Source organism: Hippocampus zosterae, chromosome 9, assembly GCF_025434085.1.
Source record: "Hippocampus zosterae strain Florida chromosome 9, ASM2543408v3, whole genome shotgun sequence".
NCBI classification, from domain to species: domain Eukaryota; kingdom Metazoa; phylum Chordata; class Actinopteri; order Syngnathiformes; family Syngnathidae; genus Hippocampus; species Hippocampus zosterae.
Window position 1 is genome coordinate 23035692 of NC_067459.1, and position 27281 is coordinate 23062972.

At 47.4% G+C, this 27281-nt stretch overlaps 1 protein-coding gene across 6 annotated transcripts in view; it reads right to left on the reverse strand.

Moving 5' to 3' along the window:
- arhgef10la (Rho guanine nucleotide exchange factor (GEF) 10-like a) overlaps positions 1–27281 on the reverse strand; it is a 103467-nt gene that overhangs the window by 22621 nt on the left and 53565 nt on the right. For all 6 annotated transcript variants that reach the window (XM_052076951.1, XM_052076953.1, XM_052076950.1 and 3 more), the window contains 2 exons: positions 23597–23697; positions 15076–15197 (listed from right to left, as the gene is read on the reverse strand). In XM_052076951.1, coding sequence (XP_051932911.1) covers positions 15076–15197; positions 23597–23697 — 223 coding nt within the window. The remainder of the gene's footprint in view (positions 1–15075; positions 15198–23596; positions 23698–27281) is intronic.

Genomic DNA, 27281 nt, shown 5'->3' on the forward strand with positions numbered 1-27281 from the left:
AGTGGGCTGAGAATTATGATTTTTGAGTGGGAATGTCAAATGTGGGCCACGCAACAAGCAGCGTGGCTAATCGGCGAGCGGGGGATGAGCGAAAAGGGGTTTGGGGGAGGGGGTGGGGGGGGGGTGGTCTGCCTTTCTCTGTCGTCCTCTTCGCCGGGCAGCATCAATCACATATGATTTATCGTCCTCGGCAAACAGGATCTGCCCCCTTTTCTCTTCTACGGGGTGTGTTTATAAACAAAAAAGGTCAACAGCCTGCCGTTTGCTCCATCCGCTACGCCTACCAACACCCACCCCCCCCCCTCAACCGCCCGCACATCTCGACTGCCTGCGTGATTAAGCACAACTCGACCTTACTTGTTCCTCCGGCAAACTTTTTCAGCCTCTCGCCTTCTGCTAGTCCTCCATCACGTCACGACAAGGACATTTGTTATAATTGATTAATTACCAGCCGACATAAAAGTCTAACCTATGGAGGTTAATGCACAAGAGAGACACAGTGGGACACCCGAGCAGCGGCCTTCCAGTGGACGCCGGTGCTGATATAAAAAAAAAATAATAATAATTTCTGTGGTGGCCCGGTAGGCCAGTGGTTAGCACGTTGGCTTCACAGTGCAGAGGTACCGGGTTCGATTCCAGCTCCGGCCTCCCTGTGTGGAGTTTGCATGTTCTCCCCGGGCCTGCGTGGGTTTTCTCCGGGTGCTACGGTTTCCTCCCACATTCCAAAAATATGCGCGGCAGGCTGATTGGATGCTCTAAATTGTCCCTAGGTGTGAGTGTGAGTGCGCATGGTTGTTCATCTCTGTGTGCCCTGCGATTGGCTGGCAACCGATTCAGGGTGTCCCCCGCCTACTGCCCGAAGACAGCTGGGATAGGCTCCAGCACCCCCCGCGACCCTCGTGAGGATCAAGCGGCTCGGAAGATGAATTAATGAATGAATGAATGAATGAATAATTTTTGTGGTTGGGTTATTAGCCCATGAGTTGGCCGCCATCATACAGTTAACCACGCAAGCTAACGGTTAGCCTAGCATCATCTATTTCTTCTTTTACGACTACTCAAACTTATTTTTTTGTATTTTCCAGCATTTTTAACGCCCCGAGGCACCGGACTGCCATTCACAGCTCATTGGAGGTGCCTGGCCAGATAGGGTTGTGTGTGCGAGGTGTGTTATTTGTGGGTTTCAGCTGCCAAAAGGCTGCGGCGGCTCGGCGCGGCGGAACGAAAAAGGGTGATGAAGCGGGCAGGTGGGCTAATTAAAGTGGGATTTGTCGATGTGACGACAGGGCAGCCCCCGCAGCTGGCGGTGAGCGGAGACCCCCATGGTCTTGCCCTGCCCCCGTTACCATGGGCCCATATGCTGGAGACAGGTGGGAGGCAAAGGAGCGTCCATGACTCTGATTAGACTCATTGCTGTGAGGCAGAAGGGCCAGAGTACCCATCCATCCATTTTCTATTGTGCCTTGTCTTCAGAGTCACGGGGTGAGTGAAGGCTTTGTCAAATGATACGACTTTTTTGTCGTTCACGACTGCGCCGTCAGACGAACAGATGAATATCGTCTGGGTCTTGGACCGGGCGAGACCTCATACTACAGGTCTGTCACCGACCATAAGCCTGCCCAATCGTTGCTTGCTTCGGTCAATATTCAGTCATGTCAACGGAAGCATTTTGTGCAAGTGCATTTGTTTTCCAGCTGAGAACAAAAAAAAAAGGGGGGGGGGGGGTTAAAAAGGATTATGGACCCGTTCCTGAATTGTGGAGAGAGGGCGGTTTGGACAATGTAACACATTTGTTGACACCATGTTAGCTAATCAGCTACTGTACTCGCTTTGTAGTTAGCAAATTAGCACGAGTTTAAATTGTGTGCCCCACGTCCAGTCTCTCGTCATTAGTTAGAGCGCCCAATGTCCAAGAACAACTTAAGACATTTCCACGATGGCCAAGATGAAGAAAAATTCTGACATGGCAAGCTTTTGTCGTCGTGAAGCTTTAGGACGCCTCACGACCAGTCGTTGGCTATGTATGTCACACGCCGTGAGCTACGACGCGTCAAGACAACTCAAAATTGGCGTCGAGACACTACATTGGTCTGCGACATGTCTGTCGGCTAAAAATTGGGCTGCGTTTGTGTCGCTTTGCTGACTATGGGAGGAGGGGCACACCTGAACAAATGGTTGCCAGCCACATAAGGACAGACAAGTATTCACACTCTTATTCACGCCGGTGGCCAATTTCGAGTCTTCAATACAGCTAGCACGCATGTCTTTGAAATTGAGGAGAGAGCTGGTGTACCGAATGTTCTGGGCCCTTGCTTGTATATTGCCTGGCAAAACAATCATTCAGAAAATATAATACTGCATATGAAATTCAGTTCTTTTCTAACTCTGTATTCAGAGTGCTTTTCAACAGCCCAGCCCCGCCGGCCCGGCCCTCCGGTTCCACGCAACAACATTCTTTACACGCCCTAACAAGCACTAATAGAAAATTTCCACAGTTTTATTAAGTGGCAATTGACTGGTTGATGGCACCCCCGCCCTCACCAAATGGTGTCGCCGCCGCTTCAGGGCGACATGCAAGGCGGGCGGCTGCAGCATTCAAAGCATGACTGCAGTCCGTGCACTCTAAACTTGCGTGGCGAGTGCATTCATTCATTCATCTTCCTAACCGCTTGATCCTCACCGGGGTCGCGGGGGGTGCTGGAGCCTATCCCAGCTGTCTCCGGGCAGTAGGCGGGGGACACCCTGAATCGGTTGCCAACCAATCGCAGGGCACACAGAGACGAACAACCATTCGCACTCACACCTAGGGACAATTTAGAGTGTTCAATCAGCCTGCCATGCATATTTTTTTTGGAATGTGGGAGGAAACCGGAGCACCCGGAGAAAACCCACGCAGGCCCGGGGAGAACACGCAAACTCCACACAGGGAGGCCGGAGCTGGAATCGAACCCGGTACCTCTGCACTGTGAAGCCGACGTGCTAACCACTGGACTACCGGGCCGCCCGTGGCGAGTGCAACATTGCAGAATACAGCAAAAATGCTCTCGGTGTAATTTGAATGGTCATCATTCATCTCCGTATTTGTCCATGGACGCAACAGTTTCTGCTTAGCGCGTGCTGTGATCATGACGTCTCCTGTTTCATCTCTAACCGCTTCAAACAACGTGCGTGTACGAATGGTTGCTCCGCTTGTACTCTTGTTTTATGCTCTTTGTTCTGCTGTGTTATTATTATGTTCAATGTTCTGTACATCAATTAAATAAAGATGTTGTGTATTTTGGGGTATGTAAACAAAATATGCTTGCCCGGCCCAGCACTTTTTAAAAAAATAATTTTTGGCTTCATACAGTGGACATTGTCCTGCTTCTTCTGATGTGCTTGTTTTAAATCCACAATGTGTAATTCCCTTTTTTCTTCATTTATATTTTGGCAGCTTGTTTTTGTTTTTTTTTGAAGAATTGTCTGCCAAACTGCTGCTTGTTGCGGTGAGTTCACTGCTGCTTGATATCTCAAATGTCTGCTCCTAAGTTGGACCACACACAAGCTGAAGGCTTGTATTTCACAAAACGTCTCAATCAGGTCGCCGTTTTCTGCTGCGTGAATGGCAACTGGCTGAAAGAGGTGAACAATACCTCCTTCCGTCACGTTTCACGGTTGTGTTTGTCCCCCTTGATGTGGCTGGCATCGTGTGATGAGCAATGATTTTGTCGCAAACATTCATTCATTCATCTTCTGAGCCGCTTGAGGGTCGCGGGGGGTGCTGGAGCCGATATCCCAGCTGTCTCCGGGCAGTAGGCGGGTGGCACCCTGAATTGGTTGCCAGCCAATCACAGGGCACACAGAGACGAACAACCATCCACGCTCACACTCACACCTCGGGACAATTTAGAGTGTTCAAACAGCCTGCCATGCATGTTTTTGGAATGTGGGAGGAAACCGGAGCACCCGGAGAAAACCCACGCAGGCCCGGGGAGAACATGCAAACTCCACACAGGGAGGCCGGAGCTGGAATCGAACCCGGTACTTCTGCACTGTGAAGCCGACGTGCTAACCACTGGACTACCGGGCCGCCCGATCCTCAAACATTTTCAGACCAATTATGTCCAAAAATATATTTTACTATGACACACCTGATGAACTCTCTTGGCACAATGATGTGCTGCAGTGGGTGGGGAAAATTGGAATAGAGGTTCCACACACACACACACACACGCACACACACACAATTGACAACCGTCACGCTGGGCCAGCAAATTGTTGTTTGCTCATTACGGTACGTCCGATACATCTCGCTCCCTAATGAAGCTCACGCAGCATGGCTGCGAAGATCAAGGTTGCTCCTTGACGTTGTTGATTTGGCCATTTGGGGCGCGGGCGCCGCCGGAAGCCGCCCATTCAAATTCCGTCGGCAAGGCCAATGCGTAGATCAAAAGCCCAAGCGCCCGCTGCGCTTGCACGGCCTGCGCTCAAAGTCGTACGAAGACAATGAAACCGTTAGAGGAGGAAGACGAGGCCCGTGGTCGACTCCTCAAGGGGCAGCTGTCAGCAGCGAGATGGGCTGAAAAGCGTGCCGATGTCGACAACAGCCCAGCAGCCACCCCACCCCTTCCCCGCCACCCCGGCCTCGTCTCCACGGCAACGCCGCAGCTCACATCAACAAAAGGGAAGACGCTCGCACTCCAAGTTGCCACCAAGGCCTTTTTTTCCATCGTGTCCTTCATCAGCTTGCCCAGTAAACGCGACGCAAATTTGTCAGGATTTTGCAAAGCGCATTCACACAAATACATGCGCACATACCAAAGAAACTGACTTTAACAAAATAAAATAAAACAAGACAAAAATGAAATGAGGAATAGATTTCTGCAAAGTGAACATCGCTATCTCTTGACCTTGTGTGTTCATGATTCCACGCGCACACATGCACTGCAAAAGCCCCACAGACTTTTGTATTCATTAACAATATAATCACTAACCCTTGACTTTCATGCGGCAATCGCATTCTCTGGTAACCGGGAACACTGGGTGATTTCACAAAAAAATGCCGTTTCTGACTAGAAATTGGAGAAAAGAAGCTTTTCATATGAAGAAACATAGCAAGCAGAACAGTAAATTTGCCGCGAAATGTCTTTTTTGCTTTTGTTTACGTTTCTTACCACAAAAAAAAAAGTACTGAGAAAAGAGTTTTGCAAATGAGAAACGTACCGCGGGCTGCAAGGCTCAAATTGAGCATCGATGACTATTCTAAATGAAAACCCCATGGCCCTCTTGCATGCCTACTTTTTGAAAAAGTTACTGGAGAATCAGTGTATGCAAAAAAAAAAAAAAAACAAGGCAAGAGTTCTGAGAACAGGTAAAAAAAAAGCTTTCTTTAAATTGAAAAGTGTCTTTATTCTGAACATATTGAAGCCCGCGCATGTCGAAATTATAGTGCAACTTGCCAAGTGAAAATGAAAATCGCTCTGATGCTCTGAAAGACTTCCTGGAAGCCCTCTTTCCACATTGTTGCATAAGAGGGTAAGAACATGCCAAATAAACATCTTACGACCATTTGCAGTCCCTCGCCCTCTGGGTGGACAATTTCTTTGATATGGGGAGGCCAATTTAGTCGACTCTGAGGCGTTGCGAAAAGTGTCTCTGTAATGGGCAAGCTAAATGTCAAGGCAACAGATGATGTCCTCTGCATGTTGCCTGGCTAGTACAGTTAACACCTGCATATTCACAGTTTGGCATTTGCATTAAAAATATATATATATACTGTACTAGCTGGGGGGCGGCCCGGTAGTCCAGTGGCTAGCACGTTGGCTTCACGTGCAGAGGTACCGGGTTCGATTCCAGCTCCGGCCTCCCTGTGTGGAGTTTCCATGTTCTCCCCGGGCCTGCGTGGGTTTTCTCCGGGTGCTCCGGTTTCCTCCCACATTCCAAAAACATGCATGGCAGGCTGATTGAACACTCCAAATTGTCCCTAGGTGTGAGTGTGAGCGCGGATGGTTGTTCGTCTCTGTGTGCCCTGCGATTGGCTGGCAACCGATTCAGGGTGTCCCCCGCCTACTGCCCGAAGACGGCTGGGATAGGCTCCAGCACCCCCCGCGACCCTAGTGAGGATCAAGCGGCTCGGAAGATGAATGAATGAATGTACTAGCTGGTTCGCCGCCCTCCGGGCGGCTCATCAGCTAGTTCCTGCGGAAGGCTGGTAAGGTGGGCCTTCGGCCCACAAAAGTGTTGTTGCTTGGTTCAACTTTTTCTTCATCTTCATTGCTTATCGCGAAAATAAAGAGATGTTTAGCTCTACTAAATAACTAACAATTTCATTGCAATGCTTGTGGGTAGACAACATTTTTTCGCTAAGATGCCCGCGCGATCGTAGTGAGCCACTGCCTGAGCGGCGCAGTGGCGGCGCGCAGTGGCGGCGCGGTGAAGTAGGTACGTTTTGAAAAGGGACAGACGGAAGGACAGACCGCGTGCGGGACGACGCGCAATATATATACTGTATATATTTTAAAACACAAACTTTGCTATTTTAGAACGGAACACACAACACAAAACGTATTACTTTGGCGCCATCTTGTGGAATCATGGTGTTGTCGTTGCTGGGTTTAATTATTGGCCGTGCTTTTTTTTCCCCCGTCTGTAGTTTGCCGATATTTCAAATTTTGGGTGAATGCAAAATCTCAACTCCGGTGAGTTTAATGACTAACTCGACAGTTTGTATCGTGTGTTAGCATGCATATTTGTTTACCGATGCGTGGTCACATTTTTGCGATGAATGATACAGTATTGAGGCTAGTATGCTAGCTATTCCAACCAACGAGCCTCGTGCGAAGGTGGATTATTTGCGTTGAATCATTTAACAACAGAATGGCGTCATTTATGTTCCGTGGTTCAAGACTGCGTACATTTTAAATGCGTGGTGGGTGATGCTTTATGATTCTCTCCACTTAAGATGCTGATCCACCATCTCGTAGCAGCGACATGCAACTTAAAACCCCTTTTTGGGGGGCATCAATGATTTACTTTTGCAATTTGCGGCAAGGCTCGGCCCTAATATCCCCTCCCAACCCCAAATAGTGGGGGCCTCACTGTACGGCAGGGAAAGTTGACGTGATTCCAGTTCATGGTTACAGTGAAAAATTACTTATTGGAGGAGCGAGGGGGAATCGACTCGTCATTAGAGCTGTCATCGCAGTCGCAAATTGAAACCCCCAGATCCAATTCTCCATCCCTGTTCCAGCTGTTTAGTGAATTAATTAAAGATTTAGTCGCACCGCGGGTCATGATGACATGACAATATTAGCATGCTGACGGCGGTGGAGGCTCTTGGGGGTCTCTATTTATGCGTTTTTATTCCAATACATTTCAGGTTTCATCTCGATAGTCACACACAAGCAACTGTTGCCTGAGAGAGACTGCCGCGGCGGCGTGTGTATTCCGCGAGCAAGCCGGCCAAACATGACCTCACTGCAGACCCTATTTTACATAAAATTCATAACCAGTGATGAGAAAGTTGCATCTCTCTAGCAATCAGCGCTATATATATATATATATATATATATATATATATATATATATATATACACACATACACACAGGCGGCCCGGTAGTCCGGTGGTTAGCACGTCGGCTTCACAGTGCAGAGGTACCGGGTTCGATTCCGGCTCCGGCCTCCCTGTGTGGAGTTTGCATGTTCTCCCCGGGCCTGCGTGGGTTTTCTCCGGGTGCTCCGGTTTCCTCCCACATTCCAAAAATATGCATGGCAGGCTGATTGAACACTCTAAATTCGTCCCTAGGTGTGAGTGTGAGTGCGAATGGTTGTTTGTTTCTGTGTGCCCTGCGATTGGCTGGCAACCAATTCAGGGTGTCCCCCGCATACTGCCCGGAGACAGCTGGGATAGGCTCCAGCACCCCCCGCGACCCTAGTGAGGATCAAGCGGTTAGGAAGATGAATGAATGAATGAATGAATATATACACACATAGACACACACACACACACACATTAAAAAAAATCAAATGACCTTCGAGAAACAGAGGGGTAAGGCTTGAGAAAAGCTCCAAAAAGGATAAATCCAAAGTGATCCATTGCAGCGGCCTTCCTTCTATATGGTCTTTTTGTTCATAAGATCTTGGCTTTGCTACACAAATCTTCCTTCATCTCGTACTCGGGAGTTTCATAAATCCGTCAGAGACTGGACAGCGGTCCCCTCGGAAGCTGCTAGACGAGCCCATTTTCGGAGGCTATGGTCAAGATGTGATGCCGCTGTGTCATCACTCCAACAGCGGTGTGATGACGGATGCGCGACATGCACTCCCCTCCCTAATTACACGTGCCCCTGTAAACAAGTCTGGACCTCGCGACCTGCACTATAATGTATAAAATAATAAAGAAGCGATAAAACAGGGGTGTAATTACTGTTAGACAAGTCCAAAGTTACGGCAGAATCTCTTTTGTTGCATGTGTAACTTAAAGGGTGTAAAAATTGTATTTAATTGAAAGATGTTTGTTGTTGTTTTTTTTTTTCTTTTCTTCTTTCTACATACATTCTTGCTGCTGGAGGCTGTAAATTTCCCCATTGTGGGACAATTAAGGATATCTTATCTTATCTTATCTTATCTTATTGTTGATTATTCAAAGCTCATTATCTCATAAACCCCCAAATTTCAACAATATGCCAAAAGAATGTCTGACGAAATCATCATTGTTATTTTTTTTGAGATATAAATGATTGTAGGTGAAGTAAATTCTTATTATTTTACATATGGCAGCTTCCTGTAGAGGAATACCCAAAGGAGACAAACTTAGCGATAATAGTTCCTAAACATGACTACAGCGTGCGTAATAAAAGCCTCATACTTGAGGGACTACTAGAAATCATTTGGGATGAGATTTTTTCCTTGCGCCACTGCTGAATCGTTGGTAGAATTGCGAAATATGGTCCTCCTGAGGCACCGTTTCAAAATGCATGGCCTTCAAGCTGAAGTCGTTGCATTCTATTAGTTCACCACTAGATGGCCCTAAATTCTAGACACTGTACCTTTAAAAAAGGCGTGGCCAAGGGCATGACCTTGGGAATATGGCCGTCCGTTACGTGAGCGTCTAAACGCAAGTTTGGGCCGACTGCAGCTTCAAACAAAACAAAAAAAAAATCCAAAACTGAAAAAGGTTGCTTTAATGCCAATCGGAAACGGAACTAGCAAATGATAAATAGATCGATAAACAACAGTGATCTAGAGTGCGGCATACTAAAGATGTGGAAAGAGAAAGTGGGCCGGCTCCCTAATCCCGATGCAGCCCAAACCGGTTTGTCATTGCGCACTTCAAAGCGTACATGATGAAATCCCCCCCAACCCTTCACACCCACCCACCCCCCCGAGGTATTAGAAGAGAGCTGTCATTGCGCGGCCGTCCTCGCCTAATGCTTCATCAAGTCAGCGGGGCGCGAGTGTGTGGGGGGGGAGAACATGTGCCTCGACTGCTTGTACGGTCTCCACAGCTTTGGGTGGCGGAAATCTTTTTAAGAGTTTCCAAGGAAGACGAGGCTTTCAGCCAAGGAGTTTGGGACTCACTACGCGCATCTCAGCCCCCTACTGTAAAAAGCAGAGATTCCTTCAGTGCCTCAAAGCGTGCGAATCGGACTACAGCCAAAGAAACAAAACGTCTTGGATGGGTAGATGATTTTAATGAGTTGACAACAGAGCTGTTCCATCCATCCATCATCTACCGCTTATCCGGGGCCGGGTCGCGGGGGCAACAGCTTTAGCAGGGAAGCCCAGACTTCCCTCTCCCTAGCTACTTCCTCCAGCTCTCCCCGGGGGATCCCGAGACGTTCCCAGGCCAGCTGGGTGACATAGTCTCTCCAGCGTGTCCTGGGTCTTCCCCGGGGTCTCCTCCCGGTGGGACATGCCCGGAACACCTCACCAGGGAGGCGCTCAGGAGGCATCCGAATCAGATGCCCAAGCCACCTCATCTGGCTCCTCTCGATGTGGAGGAGAAGCGGCTCGACTCTGAGCCCCTCCCGGATGACCGAGCTTCTCACCTTATCTCTAAGGGAGAGCCCGGACACCCTGCGGAGAAAACTCATTTCGGCCGCTTGTATCCGGGATCTCGTTCTTTCGGTCACGACCCATAGCTCGTGACCATAGGTGAGGTTTGGGACGTAGATCGACCGGTAAATTGAGAGCTACGCCCTTTGGCTCAGCTCCTTCTTCACCACGACAGACCGATACAACGTCCGCTAGGACAGAGCTGTTGCCTATCTAAATCCATGACTGGAGTCCAAGCTTTCGCCGAGAGTGGACCTGAACTAAAGAGGAGCGACACAAGCTAGGAGGTGATCTAGCTAGCTTGATCTAGGTGAGCTAGCTGCGATCCAGCCGAGTTCTCGACGCGACAATCAGAACCGCTTGCGTTCACTCTATTGGGAAATAACCTCACGTCGGGCCTCTCGCGATCATTAAAACGTCACGGTCGAAGAAAAACGATCCATGCGCCGAATGGCGGGCGGTTTGCGTGCCGTGAATGATTCGGATGACTGCGTCACTCACGTTGCTTGCAGCCCGCACCGGCACGTTATGTGATTCTGGCATCCCCGAGCATGCGTTAAGCTGTTCAATGACCTCCCCCCCAGTTGGCTTTTACTCAAAGATTAAAACACCCAGCGGGCAGCCCGGTAGTCCAGTGGTTAGCACGTCGGCTTCACAGTGCAGAGGTACCGGGTTCGATTCCAGCTCTGGCCTCCCTGTGTGGAGTTTGCATGTTCTCCCCGGGCCTGCGTGGGTTTTCTCCGGGTGCTCCGGTTTCCTCCCACATTCCAAAAACATGCGTGGCAGGCTGATTGGACGCTCTAAATTGTCCCTAGGTGTGAATGTGAGCGTGGATGGTTGTTCGTCTCTGTGTGCCCTGTGATTGGCTGGCAACCGATTCAGGGTGTCCCCCGCCTACTGCCCGAAGACAGCTGGGATAGGCTCCAGCACCCCCCGCGACCCTAGTGAGGATCAAGCGGCTTGGAAGATGAATGAATGAATGAATAAAACACCCAGCAGAAATGGAGACATACGTTGTGCGTCTTACTGTAGTACTACTCTTGTTTTTAGTACACGGGAGTTGTTTGATGTTGCAGCATGAGGAAATACATCGAACCCTGCCGAGTGAGGCAGGTCGGCGCGGCTTTATTTTTTTGTCGAAATGCCGTTTTAGTGTCCGGATTTCCTACTCGAATGAAAAAAAAAATTAAATTAAATTAGAAGGCGGCGCACTTTATTCGTCCGCAACAGCGTTTCACACCCGTCAGTTCATAAGTTCAAAAAGGGGCTGCGTGTTTACTCCGCGTAAACGTTGAATTGCTTCGCTTGATCAGCGCTCCGAAGATGTTTCCATCTCTCAAAAGGGCAGCGTGGGCAGAAGAAGCGAAAAAAAAACAATCACCATGCGCTCGCTCTATTAGCGGCGATAACGCAGACGGTAAGGGAAAGTTTGCCGGGGAGGAAGGGAGAAAATGAAAGAGATAAATAGAAAGTCCGTCTCACTCAGAGCCGCCGTGATAAGGTTTATCTCCGCTGGCTAACAAGTTGGCCCGCTCAACGTCTCTCTTCGGTTACCGCCGAGCTTCTCCTAGCCGAGTCACCACAGAGACGCACGTTGTTTGTGCCGCGCCTGCTCCGGAACAGTTTTCTGTCAGAAATGATTTGGGCCCCTTCGGTCTTTCAATACTTTCGCAATGTTTTTTTTTAAAGTATCAGTACATAGTATCGGCGTCCTTCACGGTCGGTATCAGGCCAGTACTGATACCTGGTACATCCATGACAGATTATTAATTTTTTTTATTTGTATTTCTTTTTTGGAGGTGAAGAGGCAGATATAGAAGGGTTGGGTTAAGGGGGGGGGGGGCGCTACTGCTGAGTTAAACCCCTAATCACCGTCTGTTCTGCATGAAGGGCTTAGAGTCACTCCATTTAATGCCACCTTCTCTTTAGTCAAAAATGGGAAAGTAATACTGCGGCTAACGTGCAGGCAAGTCCCCCCCCACCCCCACCCCACACCCCCAACCTCATCCCTCCACGTTGACATACATCTCGCACTACCTTGCATGGACACTTACATAAATTGATTCGCAAAATGAATCGTGGGTTATTATCATTCTCTCTGCTTAAGATAAGATAAGATAAGATAAGATAACCTTTATTCGTCCCACAATGGGGAAATTTAGACGCGCGATTCGAAATATGGATAATTATTCAGGATCGTTTTGCACATTTTCCATGAAAGGTACGACATTGAAATCTCAAACCTATTCGGAGCGTTCCGAAATCAAAATGTTGAGCCGGGACATGTTCGGAACTACTGTTCACATTCCACAAATGTGTTCATTTTTCAGTATCCCGCATTTCACCCAAGTCTTTGACATTTCTTAACCAATTCCAACCATTCCTACTTGAAATTGAATATTTTTCCACATTCCCGCAACGACACGATTTTCAGGACTCTATATTGTCCACAACAGAATTCCCAACTGCGCAAAGTTATAACAAACATTGAGTTCCTCCTTCCACAATTATGAACAGATTAAATCCAACTTTAAGATGTCCACTTGAGGACAAATTTGTACACTTGTGTTTGGCACTCAGTCTGCTACATGCACCGCATGCACAGATCTGCATGAAAATGAATGAACGCGTGACTGACATGTCGTGTATAAAGTGTCGCCTCGCTCGGGCCTTAGTTGCCATGGTAACAAAACCTCCCCTGAAGACATAAACATGGTATGTAAAGTATCCTATATTTCTGTGTATTGAAAGTATTTTGAAATCCAAAGTACCTGGACGAAAAGCAAAACTTGCAAGTGGGCCCAGATTCAAACCCAGAACCTTAGAGCTGTGAGGCAGATATGCTAAACACTTGTCCAATGTGCCAAACTTCAAAGCAGCAGTGTGCCATCTTTGTTTCTGTGGCGCAGGATTGAGCCAGGCACACAATTTCAAAGTCATTTTCAAGTGAAAGAACGCCACGTCGTTTCTTCACAAACAACATGTGAGCTGCATCGGACGCTGGACGCATCTCAGAGAGTAAGTTGACAGTTCAGCAATGGCCTTTGCCGGCACGCTCAGGTGCGTTATTTCCTTGTGCCGGGGAGTGGAGAAGATGCGCGGAATCCTGCGCGAGCCGACTGGAAATATATTAATTGACTTGCCGCCGCTTCCAGTCAGGTGTAACGCGCGTTTGGTGAGGAAACGTCTGGCGAGGCCTTCTGGGAAATCCCCTGGCCGCACCGAGCGGACTTGCAGCGGATGCCTCACCTAACCTTGGCTTCTCAGTGCTGAGGCAAGCAGAGGGGGGGGGGGGGGGGGGGGCGTCTGGCGAAAAGGTCTTAATGGAATGCTGAAACATTGATTCACGCTCGGATGTCCCGCAGCCATTAAGGTAATTGTGTGATCACTTTCTAACATTCTTCTCCGGTGGCTCAAGTAACTTGACTACTTCCCCCCCGACTCATTGATTCCACCGCTATCACCCGCCGTGCTCAGTACTCACCTGCGGGCATAACTGTATTAGAAGAATTGAAAATGTGCCCTGGAAGAGCACTTTTCAGGCTCTCCGCAAAGTGAGACTTTGAAAACCACTTGGAAGAAGCTCATCATTGATCTTTAATCATCATTTTGATGGGCGGACTTTAGAACCACGTTTTCACGGTGGTCCCATTTTTTTAAGGTGGTCATTGGAATCAAACTAATCCTAATAAATAGATTCATAAATAAATAGGCCCTTGCCTTTCATGAGCCATGACGTGAAATTCTATCGGACAAAATCTGTTTCAGAGAAAAGATGGGGTGACTACGGAAGGGGAGAACGGCAGCAGTTGAAAACAACCAAATAAATAAAGAGGGCGGCCCGGTAGGCCAGTGGTTAGCACGTCGGCTTCACAGTGCAGAGGTACCGGGTTCGATTCCAGCACCGGCCTCCCTGTGTGGAGTTTGCATGTTCTCCCCGGGCCTGCGTGGGTTTTCTCCGGGTGCTCCGGTTTCCTCCCACATTCCAAAAACATGCGTGGAAGGCTGATTGAACACTCTAAATTGTACCCTAGGTGTGAGTGTAAGTGCGAATGGTTGTCTGTTTCTGTGTGCCCTGCGATTGGCTGGCAACCGGTTCAGGGTGTCCCCCGCCTACTGCCCGGAGACAGCTGGGATAGGCTCCAGCACCCCCCGCGACCCTAGTGAGGATCAAGCGGCTCAGAAGATGAATGAATGAATGAATAAAGAAAGAAAGAAATCAAATCAAATCCCTCCAAAGATCCACAAAGAACCATTGCAAGCCAGGTGAGCTTTGACGGACAAAGACGAACACTCTGAAAGAGACTTTTTGAACCAGTGAGGCTGGCTTATCGCCCATATTGGCTATTAGTCTTTGTCAGCACAATTACAACAAAAACAACTAGCCAATGTGTGTGTGCCGCTGCTCACCCCGTATTTGTTTTGTGTTTTTTGTTATTGTAAAGTGTCCTTGGGTGTCTTGAAAGGCGCTTATAAATAAAATGTATTATTATTATTATTACTATTATTATAAACTGGTTGCAGGCACAAGATGGGGGGGGGAAGGGCATTGAACGCAGGAAGGAGTGGCGGCGAGTTGGAGGGGGTCTGGGGGGTCATTTTAATATAGCGCAGAGCTTCATTTCTCACACTGGCAGAGGACGAGGAGAAAAATAGGCTTGCAGAGGTGCGTTATTCAATCAACACCTTTTTTTTCTGTGTCAAAATGGATTTGTAGGAAAGGGTGGAAAGGGGGGGCGCGCCGTTTCAACCCTTTGCATATTGCATGTACACGCTGATCCGCCTGTCAAACTGACTGAACATGAACCATTTAGATTGTGGCGCTGATCACAAATAACTGAGGAGAAGACCATTCTATTCGTCATATGACGCACACACGCCGCGGAGGGGGGTGAACCTCGCGCGAGACCAACTAACGCAGTGGATGTTTTAGACGACGGCCCAATTTGTATTCATCGGGTTTACTTTTATCGTGCAAGTTGGCGCTTGTCCCGAAACGTTGGCGGAAAGGAGCGGCAAAAAGAGACAAACGACATTACCTTTCTCTCGGGGGACTTGGTAGCAAAAACGGGCATGTGACAGGCCAGAAGGGGGCACCAAAACGGGGCCGTCGGCTTGCCCTCGTGCTCCTCGTACAACCAGCCGGGAGAATTTTCCTCGCCTGAGAAAAAAAAGCAAAGAAATAGACGGAATGAATTAAACGAGACCTTTTTTTTTTTTCTCCACACAAAAGGAAGCAAGGGCCAAGTTGACATGCTTCAAGCGCCTTTCTGAATTTAATCCGAGGGGCGGACGGAAAAGGAAAAAGTATAAGAAGACGATGAAACAAGCTTCACACACACACATTCCTGCACTTGTAGCACAGTGAGGACCGAGTAAAAAGGCCTACAAAGCGAGGACCACCCTTTCTGCAGAACACACACATACACACACACATTCCTGCACTTGTGGCACAGTGAGGACAGAGTAAAAAGGCCTACAAAGCGAGGACCACCCTTTCTGCAGAACACACACACACACACACACACACACACACACGAGGCCAGAGAAAACAGGACCAGAATGGTTTAAAACATTTGTTTAGCCTTCTGCACCCACTGACACATTTCAGAATGGACAGGGGTTAAAAACACGTTTCTCGTAATATATTCATTCATTCATTCATCTTCCTAACCGCTTGATCCTCACTAGGGTCGCGGGGGGTGCTGGAGCCTATCCCAGCTGTCTCCGGGCAGTAGGCGGGGGACACCCTGAATCGGTTGCCAGCCAATCACAGGGCACACAGAGATGAACAACCATTCGCACTCACACTCACACCTAGTGACAATTTAGAGTGTTCAATCAGCCTGCCACGCATGTTTTTGGAATGTGGGAGGAAACCGGAGCACCCGGAGAAAACCCACGCAGGCCCGGGGAGAACATGCAAACTCCACACAGGGAGGCCGGAGCTGGAATCGAACCCGGTATCTCTGCACTGTGAAGCCAACGTGCTAACCACTGGACTACCGGGCCGCCCCTTGTCGTAATATAGCCCCTCCATTGTAGCTCACCCGCCCTCCGCCGGGGGCTTTGTCTGTCCGCACGGTCATTTCTGTTGCGTAAGCGACCTCGATTGGGTCGAAATCAATCAGAATCAATCATCGTGACGGCGTAGCAGAACGATGACATTCTACAAGTCTCCTGAAAGTTCATTGCACGTGATTTTGTTCTCAGTGGCCGCGCTATGTGATTTTGGCATGTGTCGCGCTCGGATCGATCCGCCCGTTTAAGTTTTTGACGGACACCTTTGGAGCCGCGCGGCACCCGCCGCCGTCCTGTTGTGGCGTCGCAGCTCGCGAGACAAGACGAAGGTGGCAAGACAAATTAGCCTTGACCTTCAGTCTTCCCAACCTGGTAATGATGATGAATCCGAGTAAACAACATTAACGAGCCCTCACATTGCGGCACGTGTCCCGTAGACACGCATTGTAGGACTTTCCCCCCCCCCTCCCAACCCCCCACAACAAAACTACTTCAACTTCTGCGTTGCGTCTTTGTCAAATAGTATTTGTGAAATAGGCGGAGGGGGAGGAAAAAAAAAAAAAAAGAACACAAAAGAGATTTTTGCTCGCTTTAGATTGTACGTTGTGAAGAACTAGCAGGAGACATCATGGAATTGAATCACCGATGACGCTATTTCTCGTCGACGTTTGCCGTGCGAGGACAAATGCACAGACCGATGACACGCACGCACTTCATTGCGATGAGCATGGATTTGCCACGAATAGATGAATGAATGAATGAAAGGCCTTCGTGTCAGCTGCCTGCTGGTAATTGCAGGACACTGCCGTGACCGGGCCGTGTCTGCGGAGGCGTAACCACCAATCAACAAGTGTGCAATGCAATTAGAATTGAACGGATGCATTATTTAATGTTATTGGCATGAATATTTCAAAGATAGAAGAGTGTACCCAAAGGACACACGGCTAACCTTTAGACACTGACCCCAAGAATCAGCATTTTTTTTTTTCGATTGGGGACAAACACACTTTGGCCTTAATTGAACAAAATGCCCGCAATTAATTTTAACGTGGAATTTGTCCGCGAAAGTATCGTCAAAGTCAAGGTTACGGGCACACGCGCACATCCACACGCGCACACACACACCAAGCATCTCGCCCGTGAGCCACGACAAAATCTCCAAAAACGCACTTCCACGGTACACCGTGCAATTCTAATTCAATGTCTTGTTTTTTCCGATTCTTTTTTTTGTTGTTTTTTTCGACGGTAACACGTATTGAACTCAGCGCGCGGACTGACACGCGAAATCCCCGTTCTTGAATAGCGGCAACGTAATTAAAGTTGTTTTGCCCAAAAGACAGGAGAAGAAATCACCACGCTAACTACTGCGCGACGGATGTTAGCTGCTACTGCTAGCATGTAGCCGTGACAACGATTTACAATGTCCAATGTTTCTCAACTCAACTGTATTTATAGAGCACTTGGAAACGTCACGTCCTTCACTAGACATACACAAGAACCAATTCTGTGCCATTGAAACGTTTGTGTTTCTTCTGAGCATTCAATGTGGAAGGCGACGGCCATCTTCTCAGCTTCAAATGGATGTGGCAGAAACGTGGCGATGCAGAATATTAACTGACAAGATGGAGAGCCTTCATCATAAAGATTCATTTGCAGAACAGGCTCTTTTGTCAGTACCCCCCCCCCACCCATCTCCACCCCAGCCCGCCCCGTGACACGAAGGCCAAAGATACAGACTAATTAAATACACCAATGCAATTGATATTTCAGCATGGATCAACGCGAGTGCGTGGATCTGTTAATTAAATCCATGATCATGTTTACTCATCATAAACATTTCCCACATTTGAGCGTGGCGAGATAAAGGGTTGGGGGGATGGGGGCTATATATAGGGAGGGCGCGTGTGTGTGTGTGTGTGTGTGAGAGATAATCGCAGCCGTTTGACAGACTAATTTATGGTCTGTTCAAACATCCTTCAAACGCACGCCCACTGAAAGCCGCTTTGTTTTGCTGCCGATGATGCTCGGAAGGATGAAAAGTTGAAGAAAGAAAACGTAGAAAAATGAGTTGATTCATCGAGCAGATAACAGCACAAAAGAGGACAGATAAGTGCAGCGTGCGAGGTTAAGGGGGTGTTGTTTAAACCCGTGCGGTCGCCATGGAAACCCGGCAATCTGAATCTGGGGCGCTGGTGAAAAGTACAGGTAAAAGCCTTGAAGGCAGCGCAGAGTCGTGGATTTGGTGGGCGTGGGCATGGGGCAGGTTAACATGAAGCGGATTAACAGGGAGTGTGTTGAATTTGCATTTACGTAAGCATTCCCCCACGTAAATGCAAATTTACGTGGGGATTTTGTCAGGATACAGACAGCTGTATTTTTCCAAGATCAAGTCGTAATATGATATTAAAGTCATAGGTGGCCAAAATAATACATTTGAAAAATAGAACTGTACTCCCAATGTGTATTCCACCTTTTACGCCCGACACCTTTATTCCCGAAAAAAATTTTTTTACTATAGTATATATTGTAAATTTCCCCCAGTGTGGGACGAATAAAGGATATCTTATCTTATCTTATCTTATTTATATATAATATATATATACTATATATATATACTATAGTATAGTATGCACTATATTCTCCAAATATATACAGGTATACAGGTATATATGCCTATTCATTCATTCATTCATCTTCCTAACCGCTTGATCCTCACTAGGGTCGCGGGGGGTGCTGGAGCCCATCCCAGCCGTCTCCGGGCAGTAGGCGGGGGACACCCTGAATCGGTTGCCAGCCAATCGCAGGGCACACAGAGACGAACAACCATTCACGCTCACACTCACACCTAGGGACAATTTAGAGTGTTCAATCAGCCTGCCACGCATGTTTTTGGAATGTGGGAGGAAACCGGAGCACCCGGAGAAAACCCACGCAGGCCCGGGGAGAACATGCAAACTACACACAGGGAGGCCGGAGCTGGAATCGAACCCGGTACCTCTGCATTGTGAAGCCCACGTGCTAACCACTGGACTACCGGGCCGCCTATATGCCTATTGTTTTGCAAAAAAAAAATAAAATCAAATAAAGTACTTCCTATATTCTTGCAGGGATTTGTGTGATCACAGTTCTCGCTCATATCAGATCTTTTAATTGGCCCAAAGCTTTGGTATGGATAATTTTAGAGTTACTATTCACCAGGAGGGATGCTTGAGCACATTAAGGCAGCCGCTGGCAAGCACCCCCCCCCCCCCCCGCTTGCCCTTTCTGTTCCCTGCAGTGGGGTTGATTGCATGTCTTAATCATCCCAACAGCCCCCGTCTCCTGTTTCCCCTCCCATCATGCATCGGCCTCGCCGCCGTCTGAGACCTAGACCCCAACTCGACGGGGAAGCGATTAATTCCGCGAGTGGCAAAGCCTATTAATTAGGCAACACCTCAGGCGAATTCATAAAGACCGCTGGCAAACGGCGGCGGTGCAGCGTGTCAAAGACGTTCAGTCAATTTACACCACGATGCGAGGAAAGCTTTGATTTATTTTCCCCATATTCTGACTAAATACTGAAGTGCACTTAAGAAATGCACAGTCCTGCTTTGAGAAAAAAAAAAGTAACTAACATTATGCAGTGATCAATTCAGTGATTCTGTTGCATACCACTAGAGGGAGCAAGCGCACCGCACATTGAGAATCACTACAGTAATCAAATATGAATGGACTTGTTTCTACTACGATTCGCCCAAAATTAGCTCAAATAAGAACCAGGTGTCCTTGACAGATAAGCACGGCTAAACCGTTTTTTTTTTCCTCCATGCCATCCAACTTGGGCGGAACAAAGTTTGCCACTCATGTGGAAGATTAAACTAAAATAGCCAAGACGACAGGCTGTAACTTTTTGTAATTAAACAGTCATGACGCTGGGATGGGGCGTAACATCGTTAAACGGCAATTTAGCCCCAAGTCTGCCGCGGGGGGTGCTGCTAATTGCCTGCAGCGCTGATCAAACCTTTGACCACAGATTCCTGATCGGTAATGTTCTGCCAATCAAAAATGTGTTAGTGATGAAAATCAACCACAAATGTCTGCGTAAAATAAATAACTAAATAATAAAAGCGAAACAAATGTGTCACAGAGTAGTTGAAGGCCGAATAACTGACAGTGCTGAGGAAACCCCCCCCTGCGAGGGTGCACCATCCGTGAAATTAAAGCAACAACTCCCTGGTTGTAATTACATTTGCTTAAACGGGAAGGCAACATGTCGGCGGAAAACAATTCACGCAATGTTGCCAAGCTGACCGTGATGGTGGTGATCAACTCCCAAATGGGCCTGCGGTGGGAACCCCCGAGAGCCTGTTCTCATTTCCTCAAAACTGCCACAAAAACGGACTTCAAGGGATCGGGGTGATTCCCCGTTCCGATTGTTGCCGCTTTCACGCAGTCCAAATTACAGCCACAAATGTGTCAACTTTCACGTCTCAATATGACCTCCGACGATTCCGATCATCCATGAGTGAGATCGGCCGATACTGATTGCGATCCCGACAGCATGGACGATGTCCTCGTTTTTGAAAAATTATATTCATCTGTCATTTCCTTTTTTGATGAATTGGTGAATCATACTGAAATAAGAATATTCATTCATTCATTCATCTTCCGAGCCGCTTGATCCTCACTAGGGTCGCGGGGGGTGCTGGAGCCTATCCTAGCCGTCTTCGGGCAGTAGGCGGGGGACACCCTGAATCGGTTGCCAGCCAATCGCAGGGCACACAGAGACGAACAACCATCCACGCTCACAATCACACCTAGGGACAATTTAGAGCGTTCAATCAGCCTGCCATGCATGTTTTTGGAATGTGGGAGGAAACCGGAGCACCGGAGAAAACCCACGCAGGCCCGGGGAGAACATGCAAACTCCACACAGGGAGGCCGGAGCTGGAATCGAACCCGGTACCTCTGCACTGTGAAGCCCACGTGCTAACCACTGGACTACCGGGCCGCCCTGAAATAATAATATTCTATCCAAATTTCTATCCATTTGTTCCACAAAAACAGGAAATGATTTCAAAGTTCAGAAAATGCACAAATATAATATGAGTTACTGGCGTGTAGCATGTGCAGTGTAAAGAAAAGTGCCAGTGGAGAACTACGCTGCATGAAGGCCGTTCCAGGATGAGATCTTTTAAGTTACATTTCGGCTCAGCCCAAAAAAAAAAGAAAAAAAAAATTGGCCAGGTCAACTTCACTTTGTGTTTCTAATTTACCACATAGTAATAATCTCTGCTCTGTAACTTGGCTGTGACCTTTTACTTTATGTCGGGATTTTACGTTGATTCATTTTTTTTTTTTAATCTTTTCATTGACTCTTGTTTTTCACAAGTATTTCTTTGACCCCGTGCGGATTTCGCCGCTCGATGAACGGTGCTGTCAAACTCAACTTGTCTCGCCTTACTGAGTGACATTGAAGTTTAAAAGCTGCTGATGGCGCAATATAAAAAAAAAAAACGTATTTTATTGTCATTTTATGAAAGGCATCTGCACTTGTATTTTTTTTTATTTTATTTTTTTCATGACCGCAAGGTCGTGCGGCACGCTGGAATAGTGGTGACCGCGTCCATCTCACGCAGTATGAAGCGTGTTCTCTGGGTTGAATATGTGGGTCGGAAAATGGATGTACAATGAACGATATCATTAAATTTATTATCGTAGGACTTTTCATCCTAACAAAATACATCTCAGCTATGGGAAGTACTTTGCTTGAACTTTTTTGTCTTTTGTTGAAAACGATCACTTTTCATATCATTCATTCATACATTCATTCATCTTCCGTACCGCTTGATCCTCACGAGGGTCGCGGGGGGTGCTGGAGCCTATCCCAGCTTTCTTCGGGCAGTAGGCGGGGGACACCCTGAATCGGTTGCCAGCCAATCGCAGGGCACACAGAAACGAACAACCATCCACGCCCATATTGAAACCGAGGGACAATTTAGAACGTCCAATCAGCCTGCCACGCATGTTTTTGGAATGTGGGAGGAAACCGGAGCACCCGGAGAAAACCCACGCAGGCCCGGGGAGAACATGCAAACTCCACACAGGGAGGCCGGAGCTGGAATCGAACCCGGTACCTCTGCACTGTGAAGCCGACGTGCTAACCACTGGACTACCGGGCTACTTTTCATATCTTCACTTCTTTTTTGTTTTTTTTGTTGAAATGTGATTTTTATTTTATTTTTTCCCCCTTAGACTTGATTAACTTTTTTAAAAAATTTGCGCGGTATTGAAGGTGGAGGAATAGTAGTTACGTTGTTGTTGATATCATACAATGATGACTATAATGCTAATAATACATGAAAGTACAAGCAGCTAATCCACGGAAAACTCCAATTATTTTGCCACTCATTTGACATTCTTCTGACATGACTTTGGCTGCGACAATCACCCGTAACCCGCACGCCGCACAGACGCCAGCGCCCCGCTCGAGCCGCCTGCCGCGCGCCTGATAAAAAGGTGCGAGCCGCGGGGAGAGGGGATTGCGAGCCGCCCGAGCGCTCCACCGGAGTGCCTGCAGATGTGCCGCGGTGAGTCAAGAGCCCGCGGCTCCCATCCAAGGTTGACGTTGCGCGCTAAAGGGATGGCGGCTCTGCGCCCACGGATTGCTTTGCCAACAAACGCTCCGCGCGCGCATCAACGGATGAAGAATGCAACCTTTTCTTGGCCCTCTCTTGCTTTTCGCCAAAGCCGACCTAACGGAGAAAAGCAAACACTCACGCCCGAGCATGCAGGAGTAAGAGAGTCAAAAGTTGTTTTAAAAAAAAAAAAAAAGAGAGATTGTCATCAAGACGTATGGGGCTAATATTTAAAATGAATGGCCTTAAATTTCAGCTACATAAATCACAAGTGTCGTGGGGGGTGCTGGAGCTTATCCCAGCCGCCTTCGGGCAGTAGGCGGGGACACCCTGAACCGGTTGCCAGCCAATCGCAGGGAAAATGAATACAAATATTTATATTTGTAACTTTGATGTGATTATTTTTAATCTCTCAATATCCATCCGTCCATTTTTCGATCCGCTTATCCTCGCGACGACCAAAGGCGTGCCGGAGCCTACCCCAGCTGACTTCGGGCAATAGCCGGGGGGACACCCTGAACTGGTCGCCAGCCAATCGCAGGGCACACAGAGACTAACAACCATGCACGCTCACACTCACACCGAGGGACAATTTAGAGCGTTCAATCAGCCTGCCGTGTATGATTTTGGAATGTGGGAGGAATCCGGAGTACCCGGAGAAAACCCACACGGGCACGGGCAGAACATGCAAACTCCACGCAAGAAGATCAAAGCCTGATTTGAAGCGAAACAATCTCTGTATTGTGATGATGTGAACGTGCAAACCAGTCGATCACCGTGCTGTCTGACTGTTGACTTTATTTATGGGGGGGGGGGGGGCTGACTTATTTATCGTTATTAGGCTACATCACATGAATGAGCTGAATTTGTACGTTTGCGTGTGTGTGTGTGCGGGTGTATAAAAATATATGTATCTTCTTACGTTGCGCAATCTTGGCCAAATGCAGCCGGTTGACCCAGGAGATCTTGCTGAGCGGGTTTGGCGTGTTGAAGACCACCGTGAAGCTGACGGGACGACCGGACCTTTAGGAGCACAAAAAAAAAAAGTTTGTTGACATTGGTACAGTCTATATTTTGGATTCAGATGGTATTTTTTTTTTGTCACATTTAGAAGAGATCCGTTCCCCACGTGCTCAATGTCACTAAATGGAATTGAATGTTGTGACAGTAAATCCAGCCTGAACGCACAAGCAAATCTCACTTTTGATGACGGGGGAAGATGCTTTAAAAACGCCTTGTCAAGGCTTTGGCTTGTTTATTGTTGAGGGCCTCGTTGGCGTGGCTTCTGACGGCCAAATGATTAGAGCGTGACCCCCCCGCCGGGTCTTTAAATACCTCCAGCGGTGGCTTTGAGATCACACGTTAAGTGTGCAGTCTAAAGAAAAAAAAAAAAAGACTTTGGGGCATATCCAAGGAAAGGGGGCGGGGGGCACTTGATTGATTGGACAACATATTGACAAATCGGATTAGAGATCAGGGGGAGACTAAAGACTTTGGATTCCTGACATTCCCTCCTCTAATGTTATGACATCTATAGGTAATTATAAAACTTGCTTCCTACCTACCCAGAGTTTGCAGTATTCATTCATTCATTCATCTTCCTAACCGCTTGATCCTCACTAGGGTCGCGGGGGGGTGCTGGAGCCTATCCCAGCTTTCTTCGGGCAGTAGGCGGGGGACACCCTGAATCGGTTGCCAGCCAATCGCAGGGCACAGATAAACATTCGCGCTCACAATCACACCTAGGGACAATTTAGAGTGTTCAATCAGCCTGCCACGCATGTTTTTGGAATGTGGGAGGAAACCGGAGCACCCGGAGAAAACCCACGCAGGCCCGGGGAGAACATGCAAACTCCACACAAGAAGGCCGGAACCGGGATTGACCCCGTGACCTCTGCACAGTGAAGCCGACGTGCTAACCACTGGCCTACCGGGTCGCCCAGAGTTTGCAGGAGTTTACCTTTTTTAAACTAAAGGGATTGAATCAGCACTACACCAGTAAATACTTGTTGATGAATGAGAAAAAATTGAAACGATCTGTGAAAGAACATGTTCAAGAAACCAAACTTCAGGAGAAGACAAAGGTTGGTGCAGATAATCGTTTAACCATTAACATTTTTTTAAGTGACCAATAGTAGGACAACGTTTGGTGTTCAATCATACAGAAAGTCCCTGAGCGCTTTAAAGTTTCTGGTGCTGTCAAATATAGATCAATGACAATTGTTCAAGCATGTACTTTGATCATACTGGAGCTAGCATGATCAAAAAGAAACAAATGACACATAGTGCCCAATAAAATGTTCTGTTTCTGGTAGGAGAAAAAAAATGCTAGTGGGCGGCGGCTTGGTAGCTCGTCCGCCCTCATTGAAACGGGGCCTAGGAAAGGCTACAGATGGCACCAGTATATCGCCCGCCACAGATCAAAAGATTTCAAAGGACAACACCGGGGGAGCGTGTCGGCACGACATCCAACCTGCGGTGAATGACAGACGCTCATAAGAAACAATCACTCATTAATCTTTAGCCCTTGGGCATTAATGCCGGAAACGGGACAAACTAGTCATGGAAAGTGCACAGATGAGCGATACATTAATAATGTGCTGTGTGATTTTTGGACAGCTGGATTGACAAGTGGCCAAAGAGGCAGCTGGCAAGCTTGCGCATGTGCTGCAATGTGGGCCAAAACAGAAAAAAAAAAAAAAAAAAGCTTCTGATGTTTCCGCTGTGTTTTTTTCCTGCATAACAAATTTGAAGGCAGCTCCCTCCACCGAAATTTGGGCTACCTCTGGCTCTGAAAGCTCCAACATCATGAACACCGTTATTGTCTGACCGGCGGTGCACTCGTGTGATTATTTTTAACCGGTAATTGCGGGACTAGCGCATCGGTTTGAAATCACTCCTAAAATGGATTTTTCAAGCCATTTGTGAAATTTCAAACTAAGAAGTCTTGTTTGTTGAACCAATTCATGCACTCATGTAACTTGATAACATGATAAGCTGTCCAATGTAGTAACGGTTGTCCCTGAAAGGGTAAAAAAATAAAATAAAATAAATTTAATTAATTTAATTAAAATTTAATTTTTATTAAATTAATTAAATTTATTTTATTTTATTTAATTAAACTTTAATTTTAATTAAATTTATTTTTTAATTTAAATTTAATTTTAAATAAATTTAAAACATTTGATTTTGCTGGGGGGGCGGGAGTATCTTACAAGAATGCCTTTTTCCAACTTTTCCGAGAATTGTCATAAAGGATGCATGTCGTTTTCAAGGTGAGTTGGCAACAAGTGTTTTTAGGAAAAAAAATGGTGACAAAAAATCCTTAAGAACAATTCAGTGCAAAAAAACTAAACTTGAAACAAGATGAGAGATCTGAAATCAAGGCAAAAATACGTTTACACTTTCTTTGTTGTCACTTTAATTTCTTCATCGGGCATTTTGACCGTAAGAGCATTTTGATCCTTCAAATCCTTTCATTAAAAAAAGAAATTTTTGCTTTGATCAAAAGATTGATCAGATGGGTGGAGAAAATCAATAAATCAAAAAAAAAATCACAAATAAACCACTCAAATGCACAACAATAACCTGGTCCTGTTGAGGGGTGCGGTAGGGGGGGGGGGGCAAGCTGAACACCACAAGGAGCACTTCGATGGCAAGAAGAAAGACCAAAGGAGAGGGTGTTTTTTTTTTTTTTTTTTTGGTCGTACATTTTTCATTTCATGGGACTTTAAGTTTAATACTTTGAATTTTCTGTCGGCGGGGCAACTGCGTGCTCGTCACCCCAAAGTGTTCGAGTGCAGCCGAGTGGTCGTCATTCAAGAGAGGTTGTGACGATCACGCAGCCCCGGCCGGACACAGTAAATTGTTCCTCGCTGAAGGCACACACACTCTCACTGCGTACGTGTGCGCGCCGCTGCTTTTCATCATGTGCTGCAAGCCCAATTTGACCTTCTGTCTTCACATGTCCAAGTCAAGTTTTGGGTCTCCTGCTTACTTGTAAGCTCCACAATAAAATCGAGCCCGTAGCGACAAGGTCGGCCGGCAAGCTGAGGTTTGGTAGCTGCCGCTGAGCCGCTAAGTACGATCTGACTGCAGTCCGCTGCTGAGCTGCATTCACATTCCAGTGGATCAGACCCACAATCTGATGTTCATGGTTTTAAAATAAATTTCCCCATTGTGGGACGAATAAAGGATATCTTATCTTAAAATGACTTTTTAGTTTCTGTGTTTTAAATCCGCAGAAGGTCCGAAGTTGTTCGTTTGGAGCGCTGGTGTGTGTTCTCTTGGCAATAGGTTGCCACATAAAGGGGCCGTTCACACGGCACACATTTGCTCCGGTGCTGCACCGAGATAGTTTGTTGCTGGATATTTTGCACCGCAGCAAATTGTGTGGAGCGTTCACACGTACAAAGCCGCTGAGCGGGGCAGCCCCGGTACAGTCTCGGGGCTTCCCCACTTGCGTTCACACGGCAGTTTCTCCAGTGGAGCAAAACCACAGAAAACAAACGAGCCGTGGTGTTGGTTCTTTTTAAAACGTACTGTATATACACAACTCAAGCGACGACTGGACCGGCACGTCCTTCTCCTTCTCGGTTTCCGTGCCT